The sequence below is a fragment of the Podarcis muralis genome, chromosome 5 (genome assembly GCF_964188315.1).
Source record: "Podarcis muralis chromosome 5, rPodMur119.hap1.1, whole genome shotgun sequence".
Taxonomy (NCBI): Eukaryota; Metazoa; Chordata; class Lepidosauria; order Squamata; family Lacertidae; genus Podarcis; species Podarcis muralis.
Genome location: NC_135659.1, coordinates 78073754 through 78097817, shown reverse-complemented (window position 1 = coordinate 78097817; position 24064 = coordinate 78073754). Strand labels below are relative to the sequence as shown.

Sequence of the window (24064 nt, the reverse complement as noted above, 5' to 3'; positions counted from 1 at the left end):
CTGTAAGAACCCTACTAAGGCAGCAGATTTAAAGTCTGTTAAGACAACAATCAGTTTCAGCCAAATTTGTAAAATGAATGAAAAAGACCTGTGCTGATCTTCATAAGACTTTCTTTTCAAAATACAAAATAGCTCTTCTCTTAGCTTATGCTCTCATTAAAAAACAACTAAGAAGAGAGTGATGCAGATGCCAACAACACTGTAATTCACACGGTCTGGTTTGCACAATTATTCTGTAATGAAATTAATAGAACAGTTAACATGAATTACATGTCAAGTACATATTGTAATTTCCACACTTCATGCTGACAGTGCAACTAGGAAAATGAACAAAATCCAGTGGGCTACCCCCAAAAGTGCCTGAAGGTACAAATGTACTCTTTGCTCTTATGCAAATACTTGAATTTGTATGTAGCTTTGTTTGAGCTAAAGATGGCTCTTGAAAACTCTGTAAATTCTGATTTACTGTTTAGACTGCAATCTCCCTTGTGGGGTTTGGCCACTGAGATATCTATGTTCAGTTAGTTCCTCATTGACCCATTATAGTTGTGCATTTCTAAAAGTTTATCGTTGAACAGTTGAAATTAACATATGTTCTGATCTCACAAATATAGATTAAAGGGGGGGGGCAAACTGTTCTTATCACTAGCTGGCTGACTGCAGCTTACATCAAATCATGAGTCACTATGAAATGGCCTTGTATCACCTAAACACACTAGTCAATAGCGGAAAGAAAGCTTGGAAGTGAGGGAAAGGGGAGATGAAATGTTACCTGTTAACAGCCATTATTTCCTCGAGCTGCTGCTTTGGCACCACTTTTGTTTATTTACTAAGCCCATTACATCTTTCTTTGCTGTGTGATCCCAGTCAATCAGGGATCATGCAATGAACATGACACTGCAGCATCAAATAGCGAATCAGATTTGGCTTCATGGCAACTTTATTGAGGGAAAACCAAGCCATGACCTTGCACTTTCTTTCTCTGGGGGGTGGGGAGAGAAGAGAGAGCACACTAACATTGCCAAGGCAACCAAACTAGCGCTGATGGTTTCACTGCCTGCTAGCACTGAATGACTTGCAATACTTACAATTCACTAGCTGGGGCAGGGTGCAGATGGCACCAAATCATCCCAATCAAGGTCCTGCCCCAACTGGTTAACTGTACATAACAGTAAACATCATCCTAAAACCATTTGCTCCATCCATCAGATGATCTCAGCCCACCTCAGTGGAAAATGCTACTTCTTCTCTATAAAGCAAAACAGAAAATACAGCAGAGAACCACTCACATGACTTTAAAAATATTTTCCCTTTTGAAGATGAAGAGGCAAAAGTACTTGTGGACATACACATGCATGACCCTGCATTATATAAACATTAAATAATACAAAATGTTATTCCTTAATAAGCCCTCTCAGTAAGCAGGCAGGCATAGTAGTTTTCAGTGGAGCAGTAGGTCAAACTGAACCAAACAAAAACTTGAGCATGCTTTCAGCAGTCACTGACCAGGAAGAAGCACTACCCAGTTAGCTAGAAGCACAAGAAGGACTGTGCACCAACATTTTTTATAGATGGAACAATAGTAGAACAAGGCAGATGAGCAAAGACTTATCTCCAAAATTGTAATGCATCTAAAGCACCTCCAAAGTTCAGCAGACCTGCAAAGATAAGTGCCCGCATGCTGGGGGAGGAGAGGGAATTATACCATAGTGGAACTGATTTGTGGATTCATACATTAATAAGCAGGGATGCGGGTGGCGCTGTGGGTAAAACCTCAGCGCCTAGGACTTGCCGATCGCATGCTCTTAACCTGAAGACCACTTTAGCTAATGGGGCCTCTTGCTGCTGCCACGCGGCCGGAGCACGATTTCTGTTCTTATCTTGAAGCAAAGTTCTTAACCTGAAGCACTATTTCTGGGTTAGTGGAGTCTGTAACCTGAAGCGTATGTAACCCAAGGTACCACTGTAATACTATTGTAAACAAGTACATAATATCAAAGCCCATATTTTCTTCAGTGTAAGGGCATGAAAATCTGACACTCAGTTTCAAAACCAATGCTTGAAGCTGCATAAGCTGCTGTTTGACATGCAAGTTCTGCATGGTCTTGTTGAGTGCTATTAATGCTACATTTTGAAACTAATAGCACTATGGAAGAAATGGGAATGACTGAAGAACGGTTGGATTCTCTTTAAACATGGTATACAAATATTTACTTCAGAAAATGAAGGAAAATGTGTGGACAGTATCTCATTGAATTGTACAAGATAATGAGAATGTATATACAATTCATAATCAGCTCAAGTAAATCATATCAAAGCTACCCAACAACAGGAAATAATGCAAACTTCTATCTCATCTTTGTAAATCTTTTTCAACAGGGAACTCTGACCAGAGAAGTTGCAACACTAGCCAGAATTAATAATAAAAAATGCTAATTTGGGCTACTGCCAAGCATTCAGCCAATGAGCTCTACAACATCTACCAAAGATCTTCAAGATCTTCAATATTTTTACTCACTTAGACTGCAGATTAAGCTTATCCACAATTTAAATGTGAAGAACTGAGGCAAAGAACTTAAGCAGCTTGCCAAATGTCACATGCTAATTCATCTGCAAAGACAGATAAAAGGAAACTAAGGAGACCACACCTAGAGAGAGGGAAGATCAGAATTGCAGACCCTATTATTCTTGAGTTTATTTGGCTTACCATACCTGGGGTTCACAGATCATATTAGAAAGGAACATTTTCCCCAATAATTGGCTGATACAGGAAAATAAGAACAAGCTGACATTTCCCAAAGTCATTTGTTTCCTGGCAACATCAAACAGACACTTGCTACCAGAACCATAATCCTTGGAGGTTGACTGACTAAACTAACCTATGTGATCTTTTAGAATTTAAGTTTCTCCTTTTTTATTTAGCTATTGTTTACTACAAATCCCTAGTTCAAACAGCTTAAAACTTAAGCTATTTCATGCATCTAGTAGATTCTGCCATTTGTAAATGTTACTAGACTTGAATATTTAAAAGTCATTCTTCTACTTATTATGCCCTTTAGCATTTTGAGCACTAGAGTTGAACCAAAATTGTCATATAGAAACATTTTTGTGGTGTTACTGCAGATTCTATTAAGACTCAAAACTTATTTCTGAGGAAGCAAATGTACTTCGGTGAGAAGTTCCCATCTAACAAGCCAGAGGTTTGTAAAGTTGTCCTCAAGCCTACATAATGTATTTCACTGCTATTCCACAGATGTAGGCCTCTAATCTCTTTTACTACCAATATACATTCTCACATTGGCCAAAACAAAAACTTACTCAATGACATATTTTACTGAAGATTTGTTATGCAAGCTTGCCAGGGAATGTTGAAAGCAAAATCATATTCTACATGCTACAAAAAGTTTATTGTAAGGCACCAGGGTTTTTGTTTCTTAGTAATTACCCACCATAGCTAAAAATCTTTACTTGTATAAAAAGAAAACAGCTATGTTTTGCATTGTCTAACATATACACTTTTTGGTAGTGGTGGGAGAACTAGCAAGTTGAAACAGATTTTAAGTCTTCAGTACAGACACATCGTTCACACAATTTTCCTCTGCCAACCATACAAATTCGTATTGAGAGCCTCAAACCCATAGAACTGTTGGAAAATATATCACACAAGTTCATTTCTTCATTAAACTAAGTTGCTTGCTTTCAGAAGCATGCAACGTGTTCATTTCTGTATCAGAGTAATATTACATGAGTTCAATCCTCCAAGCTATCAAGCCTTGGGATAAAATACAGCTACAAGATGACTAACAGGTCTGCATAAGGGGGGGGGGGGAGCCTGAATATTGTAACTGAAAACTTTTTTTAAAAAAAATAAAAATAACGTTTTCTTAAATGTTAAAAGCAGCATGGGATTGCTAGTTCTGGTTACACTTTATGCTGCAATTTCTGGATGGTTTACCCTGGAAAATTATTTTCCATCATGGGCAGATTCAAAAATCTGCAAAAGCACATGGTTACAACCCTGTCTGAGCTGTACCATGCACCAGGCAGTTGGGTGAATGACATCTGAATGCACCCTCTGAATGTCAAAGAGATGAGTACATGTAAACTAACCTTAACTGTGGCATGTTAATTTTCTATGTGGAAAGTGGTGGTGGTTGTTCTGATGAGTGCATATCAGCATGTACTACTACTGCTGCTGCATTCTGAAATAGTAAGCCATGGGATATACTTTACCTGAATGGTTAAACTGGCTCTTTGAATTGGCCGTATTCAATTGCTGCATGTAGTGCAAGAGAATTTTTTTGAAAATTATGAACAGGAGACCCTTCTACACATGGTGCTTAAGATAGTGCTTATAGATGGTGCTTAAGAAAGCACAGAAAAATTAAAAGAAAGTCACAAGTTTGTAGAAAATAAAGTACCAAAATGAAGCATAAAGCAGATTTATTCTACAGAAGTACCTAAGCAGATGTTTACAAGGACAATCTGGTTAGGATAGGTATTGATACTTAACTGTCCATGGCAGGCCAAACTTATGCTTGACAGCACTTTGTTTCCCAAACCATACTAATGCATAAATTTGTTCTATTCACAGGAAACAATACTATGCATTAAACCAGTAGTGTTCACTGGGTGTCTCCCATCAACTTGAGAATTTCTACTATTCTTTCCTTAGCTTTTGAGATCTAAAACAGTTCACACATGGTGGCACAGCTGTACATTACCCCAAACTGGCTGCCTTCATCAAATACATATGGTCATTACATACTCAATAAACAGAGATATGTAGTTTTGATCAGTGCCTTTAAATAAATATGAATAGACAATAACAGTTCACTACTTTTCTGTTTAAACACTTTACCTTTTTAGAACTGTGTGCTTGAAGCTACACGAATGGAAGATCTGGGAGACAAGAGGAACTAGCAAACTTTGTTAACTACAATATAAAGAGATCTATTGAACTAAAGATGCTTTGTATGGGGTTAATTCTATGTCTTCTCCACTGCTTTACTTAGAATAAAAATGGATATTTAGGACTCTAACTTCAACATTCTGACTCAGAAGTCAGGAACACAATAGTGTAAGTAAAAAAAGGACATGAAGGCAAATACAGTCTTAGTGGCAAGGTCAAAAAGGATGTGACTATTGACACTGTTATTTCTTGAAGAATAATCAAGAGCCTGTGGCTGATTGCAGTGAAATAACAACTAAAGAAAGGCTGGAGTCAACAAAAGGGGAGAAAAGCCATCCTCCAAAGCCATCTTCATACTTTACTTAGTCAGTGATAAACATTACTTGTTTGTGAAATAATAAATACCCAGGCTAGGAAAATGTTTCTAATTCCCAAGTATAAGACTGAAAATATTAGAGACCACCACTATGTTAAGGCAGCATTTATGTTTTAGGTGCCCAAGGTAACCAGACACTTGAGATAGACCTGCTCAGTACACACTTCAAAAAGAAGTCAGAATAGGGCAAGAAGCCAAAAGAGTCAACACAATTACAGGTATATTGTGATTCAAACCCAAACCCCATCTTCAGCACAGTCTTAACACAGAACTGCTAACCCCTATAGAATACAACCACTGATATTTTTATTTTATGTATTTGTATTAGTCAATGGATGGCCATTACAGAGTGGTTAAAAATATTAGTGCTTATTTATTAGCAGTTGGGGAGGTTCTGCACATTTTGTACATTTCTGAAAAATCTAAAGGTCTTAGCAGAGATATTTCAACATACAGGGAGAAATACCTGCATTACATCAACACATATTCTTAATCCTAGATGACTTCATACTCCTTATACAGGAGCAGAAATTCACAAGATAGAGAACCTGCTGTCAATCCAGTATGCAAACATGCTACGCAGAACACTGCAATGTTTCATGAAAGCAAGACAGCCAGTATCATAAAGCCCCCAGGAGTTAAAAGCCAAGGTGAAATCACCTTTCAAAAGGTGGGAGAAGCAATCTTGGCATTTTCTGACAGATATGTCATTCCAACTCTACATCCCCTTCCCCCAGAACCTATTTTCTCCTTTTAAAAGAAGAGGAAAGCTATGCAACAGTGACAAAGGCATATATAACAGAATCATAATCCCCCCACACAACAGATTTTTTAAATTAAAAAAAACCTCTCAATATATCCATCATCTATAGCTTTTATAAACTGAACACAAACATACACCATCAGCTACCAAACTTTAGCAAAGTGATACCGAATACAATTCTAGAACTGCCTGTGCTGTTTTATTTTTGCTTGTTTTTAAAATCCAGAAATAAAATCCCTGTTCCTGCATCCAGCTCTTAAAATATGCTGTGTATTCAAATGGATGGAGAATCAGTTTAAGAGCAACATGTTGCAACCACCTTTCTACAGGGGAAGGTTTTGAAAGAAACAGAACTGGGGGAGGAGAAAAAAAGGACGAGGTGGGAATAAAAAGGCAGCGAGGAAACTAAACCAAGCTTTGAAAGAACAAAACAAAAGCAAGCAAACAAAAATGACGGTTTTCCCCTTTCGGGGAGAATATTTGGAGCTAGGGTGGTGATTATATCGCATGTTTTCACTGCAGGAGGCTTCTCATGGGCAGCTCGAGGGAGGAGGAAAAGGAGAAAGAGACACACACAGGGAAGAGACAGAAAAAGAAAATGGCGCAGAGACTAAGTCCCGACCGTCGACAAGGCGACTTTCCAGGGGGGAATCGGAGCCCAAGAGGGCCTCCGAAAAACCAAGCGAGACCGGATTTGGGGTCTCCACTGCCCTCACTACCGAGAAATGGGGTCGGATGGGCTGAGAACCCTATGATTTCCGAGTATTAGGAAGCTCGATGGGAACAATGGGGCCGATGAGCGAGGAGACGGGACTTAGTCTCTGGGACGCCATGTCTGTCCTTTACCATCCTCGGCAATACAAGAGAAGGGGAAAGAGAGGGAGAAAGGAGAGAAAGCAGGGCAAATCCTACCCACTCCCCAGTACAGAGGGACAAGGCACTCACCATTCGCTCGGAAATCTGGATCGATCTATGGGGGGGAAAGGAAAGAGGAAAAAATACATATATATTTTTTACGAAAACAGGACCTGGGTATGGTTTTATCACACATGCGTTTTTGCCCTGTTCAAGGCAAAACACGAGCCGAGCTGAGGAATCAACCCGGTGGCCCTTAAAAACTGATTCAGGGTTACCCCTTAGCAAAAGCGGGGGGGGGGATAGAGATCCCCCCTCACTTTCCCCACCCCACCAAAGTTTTCCCATCCTATTTTAATTGCCTTCTTTTCCCTCGTGCGTGGCTCAGTATTCCCAGTAGGATTTTTCCTCAACCTTCCCGCACCGCCGCCCCCCCCCCCCCCATTTAAGGGCCCTACGTGCCCTCTAAGCGCTAGGGGAGAAAACGAGAATGAGGAGGGGGGCCCCACGCATTTCCCCTCCCCCAAACCCCCCTTCTTTCTGGAAGGAGTTGGGGAAGATTCGGGTTCAGAGAAATGACGGGGGGGGGGGTTAGGAGATGATTGATTATAGACACAGTGTCTACAGGCAATTTGAAAGAAGCCCTGCGAGAGATTAAGGTGTGACTCTCCGCAGGCAAAAGGGGTCACCCCTCAAAGGGGTCTGATGGGATGCGACGGTTTGGGGGAGCAGAGAAAGAATAAGGTGAAAGGCCTAACTACGATTAAAGGGCCGCAGCCAAATAATTCCGGTAGGAACTGAAAGCAATGAGGCTCTCTCCCTCAGAGAAAAGAAGCCCCCCCCCCAAAAAACCCCTCTTTATTTAGCGCCCCTCCACTATTAAGAAGGGAAATACCTGCTTTTGAGGAAGCTGAGGCAAAAAACACCTTCCCGATATTTATGGGAAGGGGCTAAGTTATGAGGGTGAAGGGTTCTCTTTCCCCTACACCTGAAAGTGGGGGGGGGGGAATCTTAATTTTTCCCCTCCAGGGGAACTTTAGGCCTCGGTCTCCATCCACTTCCCCTTAAGTACTGTAAAAGAGTAGGAGCCCCCCGCCCCTTACCTGGGAGTCGTTGTGCAGCTGATCCCCACTCATGCCTGTAAAGCAGGGCGGGGGCGGGAAGGGGTAAGCCTCGCAAGAGAGCTTGGGGAGCAGGCAAAGTCTTGAGGCCGACGGGAGAACGCAGCCCCCTCAAACAGCACAGTCAGTTGTGTAACAGACTAAGTCCTCGTTTCCCTTTACTGCGCAGGCGCCGCGACTTTTAAACCGAGGGGAGGGGCTTAGCGAACAGCGGGAGCAGGGAGGGCACGTTCGGAGGAGAGAACGCCTTCGTTAACATGGCCCAACCCTTCCGTTGCCTCTCCTCCAATCAGCAGGCGCCGTGACTGAGATTTGCATGCTAGCCACGCCCGCCACCTCTTGGTTGGACTCGCCTCCCCGCCCCGGCTACACTTTGTGCCTGATTTGGCCACGCCTCTTCCTTCTCCGCCGTTTACGAAAAATGCCGGTTGCTCCCCCCTCCCCCTCGCGTGTCTCTTCCTTCCTCCCCTCTTCAAAACGCCGGGTTCTATTTACATATCCGGTCACGCCCCTTCCTCCGGCACCAATAAGGCGGCACGAGGCGGGCTCGCCTTATTAACATATACAGAGGCGAGTTCTCCCTGCTGCGAGAAAGGTACTTTTTCCGCAGCACGTTGTGCAAGACCCATGGACGCAGTGCGCCTGCGTGCCCTTTCAGCCTCCCCTTCCAATGGGGGGGGGGGGGTTCTATTAAAAACTCACCTCATCTAACCCTCACCCAGTTCTGGACACCTGTTAGCCGGTATGTAAGGTGGAGGAGCCCTACGTCGGAGCCAGACCGCTTCTCAGAAGTCTCAATGCTGAATTATACCTGCAAAATATCTTTTGCAAAATTTCTTCTGTCCTCTGTTGTGAACCACATTTTTTTCTCCCCCTCCCCCTTTGAGGCCCTTTCTATGAGCCGATTACTATGATTTGTTTTATTATTGTTCCTGTTTTGATGATGTATTTTGTGTTCTTATCTTGTATTTTTATGCTGTCAACCGCTCTGATTTCTTGATATGAAGGGTGGTACAGTATTCTTGATATGAAGACAGTGCCTGGCGTGCTCTATTTCATGGGGTCACGAAGAGTCGGACACGACTAAACAACAACAAATTCAAATGTAATAATAATAATATGGCCATATCCCCACGTTTCTTTTAAAGCACACTTAGAACAATTTAAAGAACTCTTATAACCACTTGGCTTCCCCAAGAGAATTCTGGGACCTGTGATTTGCTAAGGGTGCCGGGAGTTGTCAGAAGTCCCCTATTCCCCTCACAACGTGTTACAATTCCCAGAGAGGCTTAACAACCTCTTCCCAGAGAATTGAAGCTTTGTGAGGGGAATGCATGCTTAAGAAACTATGGTTCCTGGGGTGCTTTGGGGAAAACCATTACTGCCAAAGAGGTCTGCTAGTGCTTCACTAGTTTTGTGCATGTGGCCTGTACTTTAGAACAGGTGCACAGACTGCTCAATTAGCCACATGGGCTAACTGAAGAGATTGGGAAACTTTAGCTATGGTTTTTCTGCATCATTGGCTGACCAGCTCCTGCTCCAACTCTAACAATCCTAAACCATTTGAGCACATTAACAAGTCAATATGCAAGAGGTATGTATTGGAGAGAAAGTGCCGTACCAGTATAGAGATCAAATACTCTTTCCACAATTTTAGAAGCTTTTTAAAGCATAGAATCAGAAGATTCTGTGAAGTAGGATAGCTCTTTTAAAAAACACTATATTTGTCTAGTACAGCAGGTTGACAGGCATTATCTAAGGGCACATATACACCATACATTCCAAGCATTATTATATCACCGACATTGATGCCAAAATCCAGCACTGCTTGAACTCTGTGAGTGCGGCTTTCTCCCGACTGAAGTGCAGAGTGTTTGAGGACTGGGACATTCGCAGGGAAACAAAAATGTTTGTTTACAAAGCTATTGTACTGCCCACTTATAAATGCTAACTCCTTGAAAGATTCCATCAACGGTGTCTGCAAAAAATTTTACACATCATTTGGGAAGACAGGCAAACTGTCCTGGTCCTTAAACACTTGGCGCTTCAGTTGGGAGAAAGCTGCACTTGCAGAGCTCAGGCGATGCTGGATTTCAGCATCAATGTTGGTCCTTGGGGAAAGATAACTGCCCAGATAGGAGAAGTGATTGACATTTTCCAACATTACACCATTAAGCTGGATTTGTAATGCTGCAGAGGGGTTGTTTCGTGCTTGTTGGTGCAGCACTTTGTTTTTTTTTTTTTTTTTTTGGCTATTGAGTGATAGGCCAAACTTTCCATAAGCTTCTGCGAAGATATTTAGGATGGTTTTGAGGTTATCCTCTGAGGGTGTACACACTACATTGCCATCAACATCATAGTACTTTAAATATATGGTGTGAATGTGGCCTTAGTTGCCTCCTTGGGCTTTAAATGGGCAACAAAAGACAGATGAGCATGCTGCAAACGGATGTAAAAAGGCAGTGTTGGGAAGCTTGCTCTCTAACATTAATTCATTAATCAATCTAATAATTGTTATTCACCTTAGGGTTCAGGGTTTCATTACATATATATCTCACATTTCATCCAAAAAGCTCAGGTTGGCATACACAACAAGGTAGGTTAGGCTAAGAGGTGGTTGCTGTCCTGGTGAGCTTCATGACTGAGAGGAGATTTGAACTCTTGTCTCCCGGGTCCTAGTCCAACTACTAAACCACACTGACACTAGTCCTCCTGCAACCAACGTACATCTCCTGACCTGTGAGGAAAAGGAAGAGTGTGATGTAGGCAGGCAAAGAGAAATTCAGGCCTGCTCCAGCCAAACTCGCCTCGCTGCCCCCTGCCCCCTGCTCAACTTTAAATGAAACATCATTTGTTTTAGTCCTTTAACATTGTAAACTACATTGGGTGCCTTTGGCAGAAAAGTGGAATATAAATGCAATGGATAAGTAATAAATAAACAGAATACCTTAGCTGTCGAAGGCCAGAGTAGGGCGTTGTGTCTTCCAGCAAAGGTTGTGCAATGACAATCCTTGATGCACCTCTGTGGGGAAGGAGTTCCACATTTTAGGGGCTGCCACAGAGAAAGCCCTCTCCCAAACCACCAGTCTCTGCACTTCTGAGGGTGGAGAAATTATCGTATTCTGCTTGCTGATGACATCATTTTCTGCTTGCTGATGGCATTGTCTATAGTTACGTATTGTATCTTAGATTTTTACGTGTTAGATTTTTGGGGTTGGGTGTTTCTTTAAGGTGTTTATATACAACTTTTCAGGTGGGCCTTACAATACAGTTCACAGAGGATTATTTCCTATAGGATCAGCATGAACAATTGACAAAAGGAAAATGAAACATTTACAGTGCATTTCCACACACACACACACACACACACACACACAGAGAGAGAGAGAGAGAGAGAGAGAGAGAGAGAGAGAGATGTCTGATGGAGCTTACTCACAGGTAAGTGTGTGTAAAATTGCAGCTTAACTGTGTAAACAGCAGGATGCCATGCACAGAAATAAGTTCTGCTGATTTCAGCTCATTTTACTTCCATGTAAACATGCGTAAGATCACTGCTCATGTAAAGCTGAGTTAGCAATAGTATCTGAATTCATTCACTTGCTCCTTGACAGTTTAACATTGTAAACACTTCGAGTTATATACTTCTCTTCTATTTGTATAAAGCCCTAGGCACAGTTTACAGCATTGTATAAATAATAGCAATATCTATACTGTAAACTGCTTGCTTCCCATTGTGTTATTTTCAGAACACTTCTTCTAAAATGTGACACATAATCTGAGCTGGTTTTTTCCACTCCATTTCTCTGATTTTATGCCAGAGCAGCTCTGCTGAAGTCAACTGTGCAGTGTTTAGCGCAAAAGTATTGTTAACACAGCAGAACAGAAGCCTCTCTGATTTCTGGTAATCCAGTTTTGAAAATTCTCTATCATCTATGATGGAGGCTCATCGCAATAGAGCATTTGTTCACAGAAAGGCCCAGCTTGCCACAAAATGGCGCACTAGGCACTACTAGTGTTGGATGTATTAGAGACATTGTGGAATGACTGAATATGGAAGCCCATATTCTGAAGACTTGCAGAGCTCTGGCCCACATTTCTTTATCTCCTTACATTCATAGAGAAAGTGACACGTTTCCGAGCACAATTCAAAGTGTTGGTGCTGACCTTTAAAGCCCTTAACAGCCCTTTAAAGTCCAGTATACCTGAAGTCTCCACCCCCATCGTTCTACCCAGACATTGAGGTCCAGCGCCAAGGGCCTTCTGGCGGTTCCCTCATTGCGAGAAGCCAAGTTACAGGGAACCAGGCAGAGGGCCTTCATGGTAGCGACATCCACTCTGTGGAACGCCCTCCCATCAGATGTCAAAGAGAAGAACAACTACCAGACTTTTAGAAGACATCTGAAGGCAGCCCAGTTTAGGGAAGCTTTTAATGTTTAACAGACCACTGTATTCTAACACTTTGTTGGAAACCGCCCAGAGTAGCTGGGGAAACCCAGCCAGATGGGCGGGGTATAAATAAAATTATTATTATTGTTGTTGTTGTTATTATTATTATTATTATTATTATTTTGTCTGTGAGGGAGAGAGCATGGCTATGTTCGCTGGTCCTGGCCCCTTCATTGCATCCCTGATGGTCCTACCCCCATCATCCATATGGTTTGAGGAATGGTCTGAAGGGAGACCACAGTATACATATAAGCTCCCCACTGCCTAATGGGTGGGCTGGGTAGAAACCAATTATGGCAATGAGCAGACAGTTTCCAGTGCAAAACAGATGGGTAGACCTAATGGTGAGCTGAAAGATCTGGTAGGTCTTCAGCAGGAAATATGGAGGCATAGTGAGAGAGCATCTGCAGAAGCAATGAGATCAGGTCCCCATTTTAACAGAACGGCTGCAATGCCGCAAGGTTTAAGGAGACTATTGGAAGACAGCAGCATTCAGGTGGATTCATAATGGCCCCAGACAACATGGTGTGCACAGTCATTTGCTTCTCGTGTAGTGCCATCGGTCAGAGTTTAAAATATTCTTCACAACTGAGCATTTATTTCATTTCATGTGATGCCTTTGAGTTTAAAATCTCCCAGGGCAGCTCACAGTGGTATAACCCACACTCTTTTTCATCCTTTGTGGAGAGGGTAAATATTAGATTACCTTTTCTTCGGTTGAATGTTTTTGGATATTTTATTTATATTTGTAATTCTGTATTGAATTTCTTAGCTATCTTGTATTTGATTATTGTAGATCACTTTGGGATGCCTCTGTGTCTGTGAAGCAATAAACTAGCTCAGTCGGCAGAGCGTGAGAGTGTTAATCTCAAAGTCATAGGTACAAGCAAAAGATTCCTGCATTGCAGGAGGTTGGACTAGATGACCCTCGCAGTCCCTTCCAATTCTATGATAAACTAAACTAAAAACTCAACTAAACTAAACTAAACTAAACCTACTACTAAGTTCCTTTTTACCTGTGAACTCATTCTGAATTAAGAGTGTTTCTAGCAATTATTTTTAAAAATAAATACAGTGGTACCTTGGGTTAAGTACTTAATTCGTTCTGGAGGTCTGTTCTTAACCTGAAACTGTTCTTAACCTGAAGCACCGCTTTAGCTAATGGGGCCTCCCGCTGCCACCGCGCCGCCAGAACACGATTTCTGTTCTCATCCTGAAGCAAACTTCTTAACCCGAGGTACTATTTCTGGGTTAGCGGAGTCTGTAACCTGAAGCGTATGTAACCTGAAGCATATGTAACCCGAGGTACCACTGTAATACTAAAAATAATTTTTAGAACAACTTACACACTGCTTGCTGCCTGCATGTTTCTTCATAACAAAGTTCAACTGAGAGAGAGAGAGAGAAGGAGAGAAGGAGAGAAGGAGAGAGAGAAAGCACACTCTTTTATACCCTTCAGGTGCAGACACACAGTGGCTTTTAGTATACTTTATCTCAGCATCATTATGTTACAGATGTTTAGACTAAGGCTCGTAGAATCATTTCTTGCTTTAGGCTATCTAGTGAATTACGGCCTGGGTGTCACAGATCCAAGGTGTCCTTGCATGAGAATTACTTGACGTAATGTTAAACGGCAACTACCGGTAAGCGCAGGTACACAGTATCAGCATGTACAAAGATCAGTGGCTTCTACGCAATGAATGGCTATAATTATGAGCCATAGGCCAATAAAGACTTTTAATCATGAAGTATAGAAAAGAATTGCCATAGACGTGCTGCAAGAAAAACAACATGTGGTTTCTCTCAAGATAGCTAGCATTAATGTGAGGTGTTATCTCTAATGTTAATGACGGCAAAGTAATTTTTTTAAAAATGATTTTTTGTTTGTTTTGATTTCTTTCTTTGCCCTGTTTGTATTTTGAAAATTTATAAATAAAAAATTAAACATAAAACATAAAAATAAATTCCCCTGATTTTTTAATGCATGCAGTTATTTGTTTGCTATGCTGCTTGTGGAAACAGGAACTGTTGTACAAATAAATTATTACAATTATTATTATTTCTCCAAATGCCCAGTGTCACATTTAGTCTCGTCTGCATAACATGGCCTACAACATGAACATGTGAAGGAGGGCAGTAGCAGGATCATGCCAAATAGTCCTGTTCCCCTCCAATCCCTATTGCATTCAATCGGAAACAGATTGAGGGGAGTGAGACTGGTTCAGTCACACTGGGTGTGGAGCCTTGTGGGTGCTGCAACTATGATGTAGAATGGAAGGCAAGAGGTGGGGGTGCACTGAATTTTGGTGTCACGCAGGGTGCCACTGAAATGTGAGACCCCATGGTCTGCCACTGATTCAACTGACTTCATTTGAAGAATCTACCTGCGTGCATGTGAGGAGGTTGTGTGATCTGTGTGGAGGTTGTGTCTAACCCCATTCCCTACTTGTGTTCAATATGAAAATGCCATATGAACAGAGCAATTGCTCTTCCTCCATGATTGCACAAACATATGTATTTCATTAAATATGGAGAAGTGAGCATCATGTCTGGTAGCATCATCATCATCATCATCATCATCATCATGTTTCGTTTACATGATGTTACAGAACTCTCATTTCATTAATTCTTGCAGTACCTTTATGACCGAGAGTGATTTGCCTAGGGTCTAGGGTGGCCACTCAACCTATGCATCACCAGAATAAAAAAGAAAGAAAAGAGGGCACAGGTTTCCATGAAATCTGTATATGCTGATTTATATGATAATACAGTGGTACCTTGGTTTAAGAACAGCCCTGTTTATGAACTATTCAGTATATGAACTCCGCAAAACCGGAAGTAATGTTAGCGAACTTTACCTCGGTCTAAGAACGGAAGCCGAACAGTGGAAGGGCACCGATGGCAGGAGGCCTCATTAGGGAAAGCGCGCTTCGGTTTAAGAACGTATTTAGTTTAAGAACGGACTTCCGGAATGGATTAAGTTCATAAACCGAGGTACCACTGTATACAGGTGCAAATGGGGGGGGGCAGAGAATACTATAATTTAAATAGAAACATATTTCACAATACTGAGGAAGGGTGTGACCAAGTGATCTGTGTGTCTACTCAGCCAGCTTTCTAGGTGCTTATTGTGGCATAGTGTGGATTGCCAGTGCCCGGGGCAAGGCAAGTATTGTGTCCCCTAATCTGTGGACCGTTAGCACTCCCTGAGTCCCTTCCACCAGTATATAAGTTATAGTTATAGAAGTCTATTAACCCCTGTTTCAGTTTGCCTCACAATCCAGGCTCATATCCAGGCTCATAGGGGGGGAAAGTGTGGTTTTATCGTTATAGGACACCCCAAGATATCGATGTTCCAGCTAAACTGGCTATTTCAATTACAAAGATCAGCAGAGAAGATAATAGTCTAGTGTGATTATGACTGCTTACATGCCAAGACTGCTAATGCCCATTAAGATAAAAGAGGACATCCACACATCATATTTCTATAGCATTTCTGCCTTTGCTGACTCAACAAGGCAGCAGTGTAGCATGCTCATTTAATTAAGTCCAGGTGATAGCTTTGGGGGGAAAGGGGGAGGGAATGAAATCATAAATATAGTCCCACCTCAAAACCCACCTTTTCCAGGAACCCTTTGGAACAGATTATACCCTATTGTAACTAAGCAAGAGTGCATGTAATTGAAATAATTGCACATTTCCCTGCAATTTACCCATGTCTATCTCTCCCCCTCCCCGCTTGTTTTCTGTGTCTATTTTAAGACTGCAATCCCCTTGGGTAGGAACCAGTAATACTTGTATGTTTGTATATAATTATAAAAGTGAATTTATATAGTGAAAAATCCACTGCGATAGGGAGATCGGGATTTTTTTTTTTACTTGCTTACATTTAAGATTTGGGTCTCCCCCCAAAAAATGTGGGTGACCTTTTCAGCCCAAGTGCCACCATGGACAACCTTCTGGAGTCACATGCCAGTGGTGGGAAGGCCCAGAGGCAAAAGTGGGTGGAGCATTGGATCTTACTACATCCTTACTGCATTCCAGCATCAAAGTTGCTAGTTACAGGCTCTCCACCCAGGAAGGAAGGGCTGTAGTGTAGAGGTAGAGCATCTGCTTTGGATGCACAAGGTCCCAGGGTCCATCCCTGGCATCTCCAGGTAGGACTGGGAGAGATTCCTGCCCGAAACCCTGGAGAGCCACTACCAGGTCAATGTAGACAATTCTAAACAAGGTAGGCCAATGGTCTGACTCAGTTGAAGGCACATTCCTATGTTCTTCCTATAGATTCTGATGTTAGAGCTTCAATAGCAAATAACCTGGACCCTGTAGGCTTGCATGAGTGTGTATGTGCATGTATTCTTAGTGTCAGGAGTCAGGAGTAGATCAGCAATGAAAATTACAGTGTCAGTGAAGTGAACTCTAAGAAACCAAAATAATAATAATAATAATAATAATAATAATAATAATAATAATAATTTATTATTTGTACCCCGCCCATCTGGCTGGGTTTTCCCAGCCACTCTGGGCGGCTTCCATAGAAACCAAAAAACACCAAAATATCATACATTAAAAACTTCCCTGAACAGGGCTGCCTTAATATGTCTTCTGAATGTCAGGTAGTTGTTTATCGTTTTGACATCTGATGGGAGGGCGTTCCACAGGGCGGGCGCCACTACCGAAAAGGCCCTCTGCCTGGTTCCCTGTAGCTTTGCTTCTCGCAATAAGGGAACCGCCAGAAGGCCCTTGGCGCTGGACCTCAGCGTCCGGGCAGAACGATGGGGGTGGAGACGCTCCTTCAGGTATACTGGGCCGAGGCCGTTTAGGGCTTTAAAGGTCAACACCAACACTTTGAATTGTGCTCGGAAATGTACTGGGAGCCAATGTAGGTCTTTCAAGACCGGTGTTATGTGGTCTTGGCGGCCGCCCCCAGTCAACAGTCTAGCTGCCGCATTCTGAATTAGCTGTAGTTTCCGAGTCACCTTCAAAGGTAGCCCCACGGAGAGCGCATTGCAGTAGTCCAAGCGGGAGATAACTAGAGCATGCACCACTCTGGTGAGACAATCCGCGGGCAGGTAGGGTCTCAGCCTGTGTACCAGGTGGAGTTGGTAGACAGCTGCCCTGGATACAGAATTGACCTGCGCCTCCATGGACAGCTGTGAGTCCAAAATGACTCCCAGGCTACGCACCTGGTCCTTCAGGGGCACAGTTACCCTATTCAGGACCAGGGAGTCCTCCACACCAGCCCGCCCCCTGTCCCCCAAAAACAGTACTTCTGTCTTGTCAGGATTCAACTTCAATCCATTAGCCGGCATCCATCCTCCAACCGCCTCCAGGCACTCACACAGGACCTTCACCGCCTTCACTGGTTCTGATTTGAAAGAGAGGTAGAGCTGGGTATCATCTGCATATTGATGAACACCCAGTCCAAACCCCCTGATGATCTCCCCCAGCGGCTTCATATAGATGTTAAAAACAACAACAACAACAACAACAATAATATTTATACCCCGCCCATCTGGCTAGGTTTCCCCAGCCACTCTGGGCAGCTCCCAATTGCATATTAAAAACACAATACAGCATTAAACATTAAAAACTTCCCTAAACAGGGCTGCCTTCAGATGCCTTTTAAAAGTAGGATAGTTGCTTATTGCCTTGACAGGTGCCACTACTGAGAAGGCCCTCTGCCTGGTTCCCTGTAACATGACTTCTCGCAGTGAGGGAACCGCCAGAAGGCCCTCGGCGCAGGCCTAGTGATCACAGCAAGGAGGTCTTTTGCCCCAATGAGGCAGTTGCGAGGACTGAAGGTCCCGCTTTCCCACCACTTTCTTAGGCTCCTCCCTGAGTTCCTTCCCCAGCAGCCTAGGGCTCCGCCCTCTTGTCTCTTGTTGCTCCGCCTTCTTCATTTCTGCGTGTTCTGTGGGATCAGGGGGAAGGGGAGCTGGCCGCAGCAGCAGGAGAAGGCTCCCTGGCTTCTTCAGCAGTCTGCCTCCACCCTTCCTCTTGACCCTCCTCTGATTCTGCCTCTGATTCTGGACCACTCTCTGCCCAGCCTCTTTGTGCTCACTAAACCTTGTTGCCTTTACAGCTTCCAACACCTCCTCCTCCCAGTCTGCTCCTGCTTCTCCCGCTTCTCCTCCCATCATTGTCCCACCTCCAATCCCCTGGCTCTGAGTCGTCTTCTCCTGGGGGTTCCCTTGGGGTCTCCCCAGCTGGTGCCTCCTCTGCAACCAGCCAGTGCATGACACTTAGGCAGCAAGCTTTATTGCAGGAGAGAGGAGCAATCGCTCTGGAATAATCTGAGGATTCAATCCTTTGTCAACTTCAGCATGGCGCCAGCTATCCTAACCGTGTTTACAGCATGCCGCCTTTGCTACAACTAGTAAGTAAGGTAGCCATGCGGTCCAACCCTTTGATAGCCCCATGCTTCACAGCAATTCTCAAAGGCCATCTTTTAATTACTGAGCCGCAGTCTAATATTACGCAATTACAAGTTTGAGAGTACTAGCTAATATTGGCAAGGCTATACCAAACCTGTTGCAACAGCAGGCTAGCATCCCTTTCTGTGAGGATGACTCACAAAGAAGAAATGACTTTAAACATGGGAAGGGTGACAACAAGAGCCGCTGATGTGTCCTCATTGAATTAAGCAGCATTTCATTAGGCCACATAAATCCCTCCCAGGTATTTTATAGCAAACTGGGTAGCACAATTATTGCCCAGTATGTGCAAATATCTTGGTATAATGGCTAGAACATCCAACTATGACTTGGGAGACAGGTTCAAATCCCTGCCAGTGACTGCCAGCCTAACGTTCCTCACAAGGTTGTTGTGAAAATAAAGTGTGGGGTGGAGGGAAGAAACCTATATACCAACCTTGAGGTCCACAGAGGAAAGGCACAATCTAATGGGATGGATGGATGGATGGATGGATGGATGGATGGATGGATAAATAAATAAATAAATAAATAGGAATGCTTAATTGGGCCTTCTGTGTGTTGTGTCTTAGGAAGACATTTCTCAAAGTGAGAACAAGAAATTAAAAGTACTATTTCCCCCTAATATACCCTTTTGTGTAATGCAGGTTTTGCCTGAAAACACACGTTTTTGCAAGCAATTCCCCCTAATATAACGCATGTTATAAACAGTTTTCACAAATATTTGCATTTTTAGGCACACTTTCCCCTAATATACACATTTTTGCACATGCAACTTTGTTGGAGAACTGGCTCACAAAATCTGGAGAAGTGCAAATTTTGATGAATACCTGTGTATTGTTTCACATATTGTTTCAAAAGGTGTCAATAGCTAAGTTTGCATTAAAATCAAAATCCTACTGGAACCAAATTACTCCTTTATCCCTAGGAATGGGACTTGGCTTACTTGGACAAAATATTACATTTTTTGTTTTCCTTCGTATCAGGTGGCATCAGGCTGCAGCAGTAGCACGGAAATAAGGCACAGAACAGGAAGCACCAAAATAAATAATTAGTTCCTCTCGCAAGATTTAGAGCAGGGGCAGGGAACCTCGGTCCCAGGGGCTGAATATGGCTGTTCTCTATCCTGGCCTCCAGACGAATTTATTTAGCCTTAGGCGAATAACTGGGAACCTTAGATCCAGTGGACAAATGTTGCTGGATCCAAAGAGCTGGTCTTGGTCTTTAAAGCTCTGTATGACTTGGAACCATATGAATCTGCTCAGAGCCTTAAATCTGTATCTGAGATCATTATGCATCAGACTTCTGTAACTTCAAGCTGAACTTGGTGGATCTGGAGTGGCAAAATGCATTTTCACCCATCTCGTCACACGGATGCTGTCCAGATGACGTTTATTTTGTTTGTCATAAAGTAATCAGCACTTTTAAATCAGAGTGACCGGCGTCCTAATTCAGCACTCACAAATGGTGAAGTGTGGAAGCTCACTAAGGGAAAAGGAGGGAAATTCATGTAGAAAAGAAACACCATGTAGAGAAGATATGGAACTGACCCCCAATAACACAAATCAACAGACCAATTCTTGCTACGGTCTCCCAGTCCAAGCCCAATATCTGAGAGCAGCTGTTACAGTGTCAGTCTAGGGCCTGGGATGCCAAGGTTGAAATTCCTGCTCAGCCATGAAGCTCACAGGTTGGAATTAGGTCGGACATTGTCTCTCAGCCTAACCAACCTCACAGGGTTGTTGTGAAGGTGAAATGGGGAAGGGGTGAACTACGTAGGTGAACTTGAGCTTGAAAATGTACATTAAATCTAAACTAATTTTAAGATGTATTTTAATTAATTGATTGCCTGTTTTTATGTTCTTATGTTCTTTGTATACTGTGTTAGTTTTATGATATTAGCTGCCCTGAGCCCGGCTCTGGCTGGGGAGGGCGGGGTACAAATAAAATGATGATGTTGTTATTGTTATTGTTGTTGTTGTTGTTGTTGTTGTTAAAAGTGCCAGGCAGGAATCTGCCCTTCAATGGCAACTATTTGCATCTCATTGGGGAGGCTAGCTTATTTATGCTGTTAGAATCACTGCTCTTGTACTGTTAGGGCTACCACCTGAATTTCTGAGAGTCTCTGAATTAACATCTGTCAATTTCACTTCTCTTTTTCGGTCAGTTTCATTTAATCTGATGGGCTTGCACAGCCTTCTGCAACCTGGTGCCCCCTAGCTGTTTCGAACTACAGATCCTACCAGCCTCAACCAGCATGTGCTGGCTGGGGTTGATGTGGGGTGTAGTCCAAAACAGGGGGCACCAGGTTGGCAATGACTGGGCTAGCATAATGTCCTTTGACACTGCCAAATGCATTGTTTCAAATATCAAAAACTGGGTAGGATTCACATTTCTAAAAAAAGGAGAGATGAAGAATCTAAAGCCACCTAGAAACCACAACTTCTTGAAACCCCTAATACCAGATGTGTGTGGGCTGGAGGAAGTTATTCAGTGAGGAGGGAAGGAAGGAGAGAAAGACACACTTTTCACACATTCAAGGATATTATTATTGTTATTGTTGTTATTATTATTATTATTATTATTATTATTATTATTACAGATCTTCCAAAGCAGAGTCTTGGCATTGATACCAGTCCAGATGGCAACTCTAGAAATGGGTTTCCAAAATTAATAGTTTGGGAAAGATAGCGCTTCTCATCTATTAGGCCTCTGACACCCTGCCTAGAAACATAATTCATCTGAATCCATTTGGTGGGGATTAAGAGAGTGCAGAAATAAGAAACTTCAGGGTGCACCTGCATCAGCACAACCAGACGCCTTCATCTACTCCAGCTGCAATAAAACATGTCTCTTCTGCATTAGCCTCCACAGCCACAGTAGGCGCTGTAACTCTCCAATGGTTTGACTTCATGCCCGAAGATGCACTTTTCCATTGCCTCCTGAGACAAATGAATGCTGAGAGAGAGAGAGAGAGAGAAACTCAAGAGCTGATAGTACAAAACTAGTATTGCTTTATTGTTGCTGATCTAACAATCTCAAAGGTTATTGATTAGTTATACGGTAGTTATACAGTAAGCATGCAAAGTACACGCATTTAACTTGTGTGCATTCAGCTTTACATGCTCAACAAAATTATTTATTTATTTTTAAAGGGGGCAGGAAGGGGCAGGCACCTGGGGGGGAAAGACTTTGGCCATCCCACCCACCACTGAACCCAATGTGTTTTGATTATACCTAATTTTGGCTTTAGACATGATCCCTGGAATATAACCTCTGCATAAGTTGCAGTCTTACTGTACAATACAGCAACGATGTTTTTGAAGCACAATCCAATGCACGCTTATGCAGACATCGCAGGGAGTTCAATCAGAGCTACTTTCAAGGAAACGTACATATTCATTTTGGGAATATGGAATTTAAAATGTGGGCAGTCGCTCAGAGAACTCCATACCTTACCTTCTCCAATGTTCCATATTTGGACTGAGACATTCACCTCATACATTTAAAGCCCTCCTATACCACTTTTAACAGCCATGGCTTGTTAGGAGTAGTTAGGGAGACCCCTTACAGAGCTACAATTCCCAGCACCCTTAAACTACAGTTCGCAGGAAACTTCGTGAGGCACCATGATAGCTAAAGTGGTATAAGAGTGTTTTAAATGTACAGTGTGGATGTGGCAATAGATTACTGCTCCATTCTTCTTCACATGGTGCAGCTTGCCTTGGGTAGTTTTCACTGGCATTCTTGGGAACTAATAGAGGGGAATTTTGATTCATGGATTGTTTGCCTTCCAGGAGGTCAGCATGGAATGATGGTGGCTTTAAAATATAAAGGAAGTTTGCATGATATGGAGCCCTCAGTAGAGACATTGGCTTGACTCACATATATAACCCCTATCAAAAAAAGCTATTTTGTTGAGGCTAAAATGGTTTACATTCCTCAGTGTGGTGAGTAGTTAAGAGCCAGTGTGGTGTAGTGGTTAAAAGCGGTAGTCTCGTAATCTGGGGAACTGGGTTCGCGTCTCTGCTCCTCCACATGCAGCTGCTGGGTGACCTTGGGCCAGTCACACTTTTCTGAAGTCTCTCAGCCCCACTCACCTCACAGAGTGTTTGTTGTGGGGGAGGAAGGGAAAGGAGAATGTTAGCCGCTTTGAGACTCCTTTGGGTAGTGATAAAGCGGGGTATCAAATCCAAACTCTTCTTCTTCTTCTTCATCTGAATAGGGTAGCTACTACACTCCATTCCTTGTTCACCTACAGAAGGCAGCAAGGGGCACTAGACTCCTCAGTTAGGTCCTCCAAGCCCTGTGTCATATGTCTGAGGACAAAACTGTTCATCTGTGGTGTTTTACTGCCATCGAGCTCGCCAAACCGAACAATTTCTAGTCGTTTGTCAGGGAGCACTGACATCACGGCCATGTGCTTTGATTTTTGATGAGCAAATTTATGCCAATATAGATGCAAACGGCTCTCCTGACAAGTTATCAACACAGCGACATGTCACAACCTCCAGCGAACACAATGGAAAGGCTCCCACTGACTTCAAAGGGCAGTGGATCAAAATCATGGGATGCTCTAGACCTCTTGCCATGAAATATAGAGCGATTGCTGATGCTTGCTGAAATTCAAATTCTTAGCTAGGAGAGGCTTCAGCCAGGCTGTAAAAATGAGGCAAGGAGGAGCTAGAATGGCTGTATCAACCTTCAAAACAAAAGAAAACAGAATAGACATCAGTTTGATTGTATTTCAGCCATCAGCCAAAACAAAAAAAAGCAACAGATTGAAATAAGGGCAAAACCAATTAATAAAAGCAGACAACAAAGATTAAGCCAAGCCATTTGTGACAGAAGCATGTTAAGCATTCTAAGAGGACCTATCATATATCCTTGAAACAAGTACTTAAGTAATTGAGCTTGTAATCGGATAGTGCTCAAAAATAAGCACCCAAATTACCACTGACATGTAAATCAAAAACAGTTTGCGGCTGTCAGAATGATCTCCTTGTGTGTGTAGCAATAATTTCCAATATAGGAAAAACTTATAATAAGACTGTAGCATACCCTCCAATATTTCTCCAGTGAAAATAGGGACGTCCCATTCCATAATGATAATTTTACTGTTTATACCCCACACATCTTACTGGGTTGCCCCAGACA

The 24064-nt window shown here is 42.7% G+C and overlaps 1 protein-coding gene across 1 annotated transcript in view; it reads right to left on the bottom strand.

Annotated features, from left to right (window-relative positions):
• Window positions 1-8186, bottom strand: part of TOP1 (DNA topoisomerase I) — a 74655-nt gene extending 66469 nt beyond the window's left edge. Inside the window, exons 1-2 of the mRNA XM_028734997.2 lie at window positions 8010-8186; window positions 6997-7021 (exon numbers count right to left, since the gene is read on the bottom strand). Of these exons, the coding sequence (XP_028590830.1) occupies window positions 6997-7021; window positions 8010-8042 (58 nt within the window). The 5' untranslated portion in view covers window positions 8043-8186. The remainder of the gene's footprint in view (window positions 1-6996; window positions 7022-8009) is intronic.
• Between the last annotated feature and the right edge of the window lie 15878 nt (window positions 8187-24064).